General features: G+C 65.8%; 1 protein-coding gene across 6 annotated transcripts in view; it reads left to right on the top strand.

The window, feature by feature from the left end:
• FBF1 (Fas (TNFRSF6) binding factor 1) overlaps positions 1–7,099 on the top strand; it is a 19,852-nt gene extending 12,753 nt beyond the window's left edge. For 4 of the 6 annotated variants that reach the window (XM_012733013.1, XM_012733011.1, XM_012733012.1 and 1 more), the window contains 14 exons: positions 242–330; positions 435–544; positions 1,155–1,310; positions 1,396–1,496; positions 1,600–1,806; positions 2,327–2,434; positions 2,512–2,651; positions 2,729–2,847; positions 3,861–3,983; positions 4,065–4,250; positions 4,575–4,751; positions 4,834–5,162; positions 5,712–5,818; positions 6,236–6,334. In XM_012733013.1, coding sequence (XP_012588467.1) covers positions 242–330; positions 435–544; positions 1,155–1,310; positions 1,396–1,496; positions 1,600–1,806; positions 2,327–2,434; positions 2,512–2,651; positions 2,729–2,847; positions 3,861–3,983; positions 4,065–4,250; positions 4,575–4,751; positions 4,834–5,162; positions 5,712–5,818; positions 6,236–6,258 — 1,975 coding nt within the window. In that variant the 3' untranslated portion in view covers positions 6,259–6,334. Of the gene's footprint in view, positions 1–241; positions 331–434; positions 545–1,154; positions 1,311–1,395; positions 1,497–1,599; positions 1,807–2,326; positions 2,435–2,511; positions 2,652–2,728; positions 2,848–3,860; positions 3,984–4,064; positions 4,251–4,574; positions 4,752–4,833; positions 5,163–5,711; positions 5,819–6,235 lie in introns of all 6 variants that reach the window. The other 2 variants (XM_012733014.1, XM_012733016.1) reach the window with 1 other exon arrangement.
• The last annotated feature ends 1,260 nt before the right edge of the window (positions 7,100–8,359 follow it).

Below are 8,359 nucleotides of genomic sequence, written 5' to 3'. Positions count from 1 at the left end.
GAGGGCTGCACAGCTGAGGGGCCTGGGGTTTCAGTCCTCTGGACTGTCACTGACCGGCGAGGGCTGCCGCCCGGCCGCTACACAAAGAACTTCCCGAGCCCACCCGCCTCCCTCACTGCGCCCAGATGCTCCCCCTTCCCATCAGTGCCCGGAGCCTGCCTTGAACTTGATGGCCCGTGCCCGCCCCCCACTCCCCTGCCCTACATAGGCTGACACCCTGCCCCCCACCCTGTGTCCTCAGGTCCCTCAAGCCTCCGAAGCAGGGTGTCCCGGCCCCCTGTGCGGATAACACAGAGCAGGGAGCAGTCCCTAGAGACATCCCCAGCACAGGTTTGTTTTCTGCTGTTTGGGGGTTTAACTCTAGAAGAGGAAGAGGCTCATGTTTCTCAGGGGGCCCGAAGGGGAGTGAAACAAAACTCCCCCAACACGCACAGGCTCGCCGGCCCCTTTCAACCTTCCGCTCACCTCTGCTGCTGCTATCTCAGAGCCTGCCACCTGCCTCCCGAGCACCCAGGAGCCCCCGGGGCCGTCTGTGCCTGTCCAGGTAGGGGGGGACCAGGCCAGGGCTTCACCCTGGCCACCTGCCAGGAAGGGTGTGTGGTGGCGGGTGGCCTCCCTGGCCGGCCCCTGCACACTCCCCTGCAGGTCGCTGCCTCTGCCTCTCGCAGGCAGAGCTGGGTGCTGGTTTGCCAGCGCCAGTGTGGGAGAGAGCTGGCACCAGCCAGAGTGCAGGAGCCTGCTGTCCTCCGTCCTTGCTATCTCCCCATCAACCAACCTGTTACCCCTTTCCAGGGGTGGTGGTCACCTCTGACCTCTGGGCCTGAGGGGCCCAACCCCACCCCACCTCCGGCCCCTCTCCCCTGGGAGCATGTCCCTGGAGCCCAAGGGTGCGGGTGTCCTCAGGGACTAGGCTGTTAGCAGTGGGGGGCTAGGCCTGACTGACTGGCCTCTGCCTGGAAGGATCTTATTCTGGGGGGAAGGAGAGGGTCCCAGCCAGCCCTGAGAGGGCAGGCGCGGTGTCCTTGTGTGGCCTCTTAGTGGCTCGCCCTGGTCCCTTTCCACAGCCACAGATCAGGCACAGGAACTGGGCGGCCACTGAGGGCCCGAGGTCACTGGGTGCCTGTCCCTAGTAACGTCTCTCGCCTCTCCTGCAGCCCCTGCTCCCAGAGCCCCTGGCCTGGAGCCTGCTGCCCAGCGCAGGGTACCAGGCGCAGCTCCTGGCTGCCCAGGCACAGCTCCAGAGCGGCACAGCCGAGCTCCAGGTGCAGCTTCTGCAGAGTCAGGCCAGGGTGGCCGAGCTGGAGGCCCAGGTGAAGGCAGGTGGGATAGGGAGGGCTGGAAGGCGTCCCTGTCCCGAGGAGCCCGCCCTGCCCGTGCTCCCCGACTGCATCCCAGGTGAGGAAGCTGGAGCTGGAACGGGCCCATCACCTGCTACTGCTGGAGAGTTTGCAGCAGCGACACCAGGCCGACCTGGAGCTCATCGAGAAGGCCCACAGGTCCGCGTGGCTCCTGCACAGCCGCCAGGCCCCGCCCCGCCGAGTGCGCGCAGCCGCCCTCAGAGGCAGCCTTCCCGCCCAGCGGCTGGTGTTGTGTTGGCAGAAGCCGCGTCAAGGTGCTGGAAGCGTCTTACCAGCAGCGGGAGGAGCGGCTGCAGAGAGAGAACGAGGAGCTGTCGGCCCAGTACCTGGCGTACCGCCAGGAAGCTGAGCAGGCCCGCAACGAGCTCACAGCCCAGCACCAGCGGCGCCTGGCTGCCGCCACGCAGGAGAAGGACCAGGAGATGGAGCGGCTCCAGGAGCTGCAGCGGTGAGGGCCCTCCCCAGCCGGTGAAGCACACCCGAGCACACTGACCCCGGCCCCCAACAGCGGGTGCCTGTCCTCCGAGAGGGAGGGAGTGAGCCCAGGCCTGCGGGTCACGGGTTGTGCGGGCAGGGCCTGCAGGAAGCCTCCCTGGGCCTAAGAGCCCCGGGGGCCGCTTACCTGCCTGACTCCAGTGGACCTGGAGACCAGGCGGACCCTGGAGGGGGGCTGTCGTGCCTGGAGCAGTTTTCCTATATGAAAACAACTCAGCAGAGGCGAGCAGGGAGCCGTGAGCAGCGGGGCAGGCCTTTCAGCGCCACTCAGCCGCCCACGCCAAGGCCTGAGGCCGCTGCCACGTGGAGAGCGCCTGCTGGGTCTCAGAGGGAGCCGCCCCGCAGTCTCGCAGTCTCGCGCTGAGGCTGGAGAGCCAGGGAGACAGAGCAGGGCCCCGAGGGAGGCGGGGCCTGGTGCCCGGGCTCTCGGCCGCCCGTGGTGTCAGCGGCATGGTCCCGCCGCCTGCCCTTAGGGCCTCCATCCTGGCGATGCGCACGGACCACGAGGAGCAGCTGCAGCGGCTGAAGCTGCTGAAGGACCGAGAGATCGATGCTGTCACCAGCGCCACCTCCCACACGCGGTACGTGCGCTGCCCGGCCCTGCCCATCCGAGGCTGGTGCCAGGGTCCGCGGGCCAGGGTGACCCCATCCTCCCCAGGTCCCTGAATGGCATCATCGAGCAGATGGAGAAGTTCTCCAGCAGCCTCAGCGTGCTGTCCTCCCGCGTGGAGGCCTCGCACGTCACCACTGCCCAGGAGCGGGAGCTGGGCCTGCGGCAGCGGGATGAGCAGCTCCGAGGTACCGGGGCGCCTCTCCCTGCCCCGCGAGTGGGGCGGTGGGGAGGGGCGGGCAGTGAGCGCGTGGGCCCTCCGCAGCGCTGCAGGAGCGGCTGGGCCAGCAGCAGCGGGACGTGGAGGAGGAGCGGGGCCGGCTGCACGAGGTCATCGGGAAGATGGAGGCGCGCCTCAGCGAGCAGAGCCGGCTGCTGGAGCAGGTGGGCCCGGCCCCCCACTGCCCGGGGCCCAGCCGCTGCCGCTTGCGCCCCGCCTCCCACTGCAGGAGCACCCCGTCTTGGGTCTGTCACGGCAGCAGCACCCCTGCACTGGGAGAGGCGCCCCAGTGCCTGAGCCGGAGCAGCGTATTTCTGAGGCCTGCCCCCGCCCCCGCCCCCGGCTTCCCTCTACAAAGTTATGTAGGAGACCTGGGAGCCTCCCTGGTGGCCTGGGGGTTGAGTCTCGGCACCACCACCGTGCAGGCCCACCGCAACAGCCTAAGTTTGATCTCCGGCCAGGGAGTGGCCCACAAGGCACAGAGGACCCCTCCTGTCTCCGGATCTCTCAGTGGATCCGCCTGATGTGCTCCCCACTGTTTCTGGGGAATCTTCTACTCCCCCACCCCTGTACTTTAGGCCTACACCCCAGTTCTTCTATGCAGAAACAGGCAAATAAATAGAATATTTTTAAATAAATAAATAATACCTTATGAAACATTTCACTGGAAAATATTAAAATAGAGGCAAAATGAAGAAAAAGTCACCATGAGCCAGACATGACCTCTGATGACGTCATGTACGCCTGTAGATGAGTGGCATGGGACAGGTCCTCACACCTCCACGCTGCCGCTTCAGGCCTCTGGGGAGCCTCAGGCCAGGCGCAGCTCAGCTCCTCAGCTCCTGCTGTGCCATGCCCCCGGGCTCACGAGTCACGGCAAATGGTGCTCGGCCACGGCCTGGACTCAGGCCGGCAGGGGTGGGGGGACTGGGGTAGACAGAAGGCGGTTGCTGCTCTTGCACCTCTCAGCCGTGGTTCCCGAGCCTGGCATGTCTGTGTGGCCATGCCCAGGCCCTGGCAGCCTTCCTAGGCACCTCATCTGGCACCTCTCTGGAAAGGTGGTGCTTTTGCCCAGCATGGGAGATGGGGCTGGGTTTGCCCAGCTCCCAGGGAGGCGCTCGGCCTGATGGGGTCAGGAGAGCCCAGAGCGCACGCCTCAGCCCTGGCCTGCCTGCAGGAACGCTGGCGGGTGAACGCTGAGCAGACCAAGGTGGAGTCCACGAAGCGAGCCCTGGAGGAGCAGCGGAAGGTCACAGCCCAGCAGATGGCCATGGAGCGGGAGGAGCTGGAGAGGGCCAAGGTGAGTCCGGCCCCGCCGCACTCAGCGGCCGTCCGTGCCGAGACGTCCGGGTCCCGCTCACCCTGCCGCCCACTGTCCCAGAGTGCCTTGCTGGACGAGCAGAAGGCCGTCATGCACAAGTGCGGCGAGGAGCGGCGGCACCTGGCGGCCGAGTGGGCCGAGTTCTACGCGCAGCAGAAGCTCAGTAAGGAGCGGGCGGAGCGCGAGGCAGAGCGGGCCAAGCAGGCGGACAGCCAGCGGGAGGGCACCCTCATCGGCCTGGCCAAGGTAGGCCCCTCGGCTGGCCGGCCCCACGACATCATCGCGCCTGTGGCATCATCCCAACAGCTCCCCTCCCCCGCCGGCCCTGCGCTGCCCACCGTTCTCGTGCGCTCCTACCGTGTCCCCATAACGAGGACGCGGGGGGTTCGGAGGAGTTGAGCCTGGGTGAGCAGCTGCACAAGGCACGGCCCCAGGCCTCTGGCCCTGTCCCCGCCTACCAGAAGCAGGCAGCGCTGACCGCCACCGTGCGGCAGCGCAGCCGAGGGGCCCCAGTCCTGAGCAGCGCCTGCTCAGCTCCCGAGGGAGAATGCCAGGACTTTCTGGCCCCAGGAGCAGGCCGAGCTCAAGATCAGAGCAAGCGAGCTCCGCGCCAAAGAGGACCAGCTGGCGGCCGAGAGGGAGGCTCTGGAGCGGGAGCGGCAGGAGCTGCGGCTGGAGAAGGAGCGGGCCAGCGCCACGGCCCAGCGCCTGCGGCTGCGCACTCAGGAGGTGGAGGACATGAGCCAGGTGCCCGCACCGCAGCTCTGGGGCCGGGTGGGCACGGGCGCTGCTGGACCCCGCCAGCCCACTGACCAGGTGGCTGCCCCAGGTGGCTTCGGAGAAGTACAAGGAGGGGGAGCAGGCGCTTCAGGAGGCCCGGCAGGTGCGGTCGGAGCAGCAGGCCCAGCTGCAGCTGGTGCAGCAGCAGCAGGAGCAGCTGCGGCAGCAGGAGCAGCACGTGCACCAGGCAAGGCTCCCCTCTGGCTCCCCGCGCCCCCTCCAGCTTCCCCTCCTCACCGTGTGTGTGTCCTCTCTGGGGTGTCGGACAGGAGCATCTGAGTCTGGCCCAGCAGAGGATCCAGCTGGACCGGGCCCGGCAGAGCCTGCCCTTAGGGCCGCTCCCCAAGGCCCAGGGCCTGGCGGCTCCCAGCCTGCATGGTAAGGGGCACGGCGACGCGGTTCAAAGTAGAGGGCAGCGGGGTTCCTCTCTCACACTAAGTGATGCACCCCAGTTGTAGACAGATAAGAGGGCGAGCGAGGAAAGCTCTGTCAGACATGGCCAGCCCACTCGCCAGCGTCCAGAGGCCCCCTGGGAGTGCCTGGACATGCAACGTGGCAGCTTTGGGGTTTTTCTAGTTGGGATCACAGCACGCGCTTCGGAGCTTGGCTTTCGTCATTCAGAAACAAACGTAGGGAGCATGCTTTCACCCAGTAATTAAGTGTCTGGGTCAGCATAACGTTCCACGATGCGGAGGGTCCCTGGTCTCGTAATGAGCCCCCCGCACGTGGTTTTTTGGCCACTAAGACGAGCCGCCTCAGTGGGGTCTGCGTCCTGCACCGTCCCAGCCGTCTCCCTTGGCGAGGTGCTAGTCCTGGCCTCAGCGAGTCGAGCACGGGCGTCGGAGAGGCTTTAGAGCTGGGGCCGGGCCCAGGGGCATCGGCAGCACCCCTCCACGTGCCCCGTGATGTCCTCCTTGCTCTTTCTAGCCGCCATGGCTCCTTCCCTGGCCCCCAGGTGCAGCCAGCCACCTGCCAGCCTGAGCCCCTCGAACCTCTACGCCAAGCTGGTGCTGCTGAAGCACACGGCAGAGCAGGTGAGCGCCCAGGGCAGAGCCCGGCCCGGAGGCTCCCCAAGCCCCCGGCCCTGAGGCCCAGGGAGGAGCATGTCTTGGCCCTCCCTGGGCCAGGTCTGTGCCTGGGTCATCAGCGGGACCTCGCGGTCACTCGGGGCACCTCCTCCCTCGTGGGAGGCTCCAGCCACACACAGGCACTGTGGGTGCCTCACCACAGCAGAGCCTGCTCACTGTCACTTGTGCACGCGTGCTCGCTCCATGGCCTGGTGCTTCCCAGAGCCACGAAGGACGGGGGTCAGTGGGAGAGGCTCCCCGAGTGGGGCTGGGCTGAGCTGGCACCCATGCCACCTTGCTCTCAGTTCCCCGAGCTGGCGTCCCTGTCCAGGGAGGCTGGGACATGAGGGAGTGGGGGCAGCTGCCGCCGTGTCTGCCTTTCAGGACCGCGACTTCCTGGAGAATGAGCAGTTCTTCCTGGACACCCTGAAGAAAGCCGCCTACAATGTGACATCCCACTCAGCCTGAAGGGCCCCACCTTCCTCGCTGGAGGCCGCACGCCCAAACTCTTCCTCACACCCCTGGCTGCCGACCCTGAGGAGGGGGTGCCCCGCAGAGGACCACCAGGCCTGATGACAGCTCTTCTGCTGGACAGGGGGTCAGCGCCTTCTTCGCAAGCACCAGGCTGAGACAGACACACCCCGTGCCTCCAGGAGGCGCCCCACAGCACGTCCTGTCCCAAAGACGCTCAGGTGGATGGTTTGGCACCTTTTTGCCTGAACCTCTTCTGGGGTCCTCCAGAGGGAAGCTCCAGGAGGCCCCCTCCCGCCCCTTCCTGGGAGGCTGAGGCAATGCCTGGTGCCTTCCCAACAGGGACGCAGGGTCAGCCTTGCGGGGGGCGGGGTCTTGGGGCTCCAGCCCGTTTTACCTGCAGGCCTGACATGCCCCTCCCCCAGGCCGGCCTGCAGCTGGCTCCCAGCTGCCCACGCAGGGGCACTGATCTCAGCTCTTCTAATAGGCTTCCCAGCGGCGGTCGGGGGGCTGTGGATGTCAGTGGGGTGCGGAGAGCAGTGGGGAGAGCAGGTTTCTCACTCTGCTGGTCCCAGCCATGAGGCCACAGCTGTGTGGGAGCGAAGGTGACAAAGCCAGAGCCTCTGCCCTGGGCCCATAGCGTGGGGGAGTCCCAGGGCCCTGCCTACTGCTGCCCCTGCATCCTCCACCTGTGGCCAGTTGCCAAGGCCAGCTGGAGGGGCTATCCCCGGGAGACCCAGGGACAGAGGGACTCCACTAATAAAGCCAGTCACTTGCAAAGCAGCAGCTCTCGGCCAATGACATCACCTCCTGTCAGAAGAAAATGTGGGGTGCACAGAGGGTGGGGGAACAGTGCTGGGTGGCAGCCATGTGTCCCTGCTCTTTCAGGTCCCTCCCCTGATCACAGCGGTCCACGTTCACCTGGCCCGTTACGGGGTGGCATTCTTATCTACTGGGTTTTCACCTGTTGCCGCAGCTCATCAGCGCGCACTTACTGCTTAGCCATGTCTGCTCTGCAGCCTTGTCATTTGCGGGAGAGCTGGTGGGGCCTCCAGCCACGCACCCCTCCACCGCCCTGTGCTCCTAGCCTGCTGATTGGGCTGTGAGCATCACCCTGTGTCACAGGTGAAGGGACAGAGGCCCCGGGAGCCCAGAGAACTTGCCTGAAGTGGCACAGCAAAGACAGGGTCCGAGTGTGAGTTCTTGCAGATTTCAAAGCTGGCTCCCAGCTCACCCCTCGCCTTCCTCCCCGAGTAGCACAGCACTCGGGCCGATGGGTGGAAGGTGTCCGCATGTCCGCGAGGCTAGGGGTTTGTCCCTCCCCAGGAGGAGGCAGCGGTACCCTGGAGAGCTTTGGAAACCTGGCATCTGGGCCTCTGCACACACCCTGCAAAAGGGAGGCAGGTCCTGAGGGCAGGGGCCCAGCAGGTCACCTGATGCAGGTGAGGTGCAGGTGCAGGGACACACTTGGTCTTCCAGAGCAGCAGGATGAGATTCCAACTAGAGGTGGTCGTCAGGCTTCATAGGTGCTGTTGGAGTTTGAGCCTTTGGACCGGGACCGGGGCCGGGGGTGTTAAGCAGGTTGGGCCATGTTTATATTTTAGAAGACCCGTTCTAGTAGACTATGTAAAAGGAAATTAAATACAGTAGGGAATTAGAGGCGATGAAAAGCAAGGACACCCAACACAGTTAAAGCTCTGCGTAGGCTTCGTTCACTCCCACGAGGCCGGCACTGCTACTGCTGGCTTTCTTTCCAAAAGAGTACTACTGCAAGGGTGACAGGAACTTGAACCCAAGCAATCTGACCTCAAAGCTCCATGCTGGCACCCCCTCTTGCACCCCTCTGCAGCTCCATTGGGGGCCAGGGCGCCGCTCCTGGGGTCGGTTGGGTGACTTCACCGGCCTGTGCCAGCTGCCGCCACGTGCGCCCTCCCTGGGTGGCAGGGACCGGGGGAGGACAGGGACCGGGGCTGCTCGCAGCTCCGCCTGCTGTGCGCCTGGACTAGGAGGGATCTGGGTGAGGGCGGGGCTCGAAGG

This window comes from Condylura cristata, unplaced genomic scaffold (genome assembly GCF_000260355.1).
Source record: "Condylura cristata isolate star-nosed mole 26May11 unplaced genomic scaffold, ConCri1.0 scaffold00038, whole genome shotgun sequence".
NCBI classification, from domain to species: domain Eukaryota; kingdom Metazoa; phylum Chordata; class Mammalia; order Eulipotyphla; family Talpidae; genus Condylura; species Condylura cristata.
Note: the sequence above shows the minus strand (reverse complement) of the source record. Positions and strands in the feature narration are given on the sequence as shown.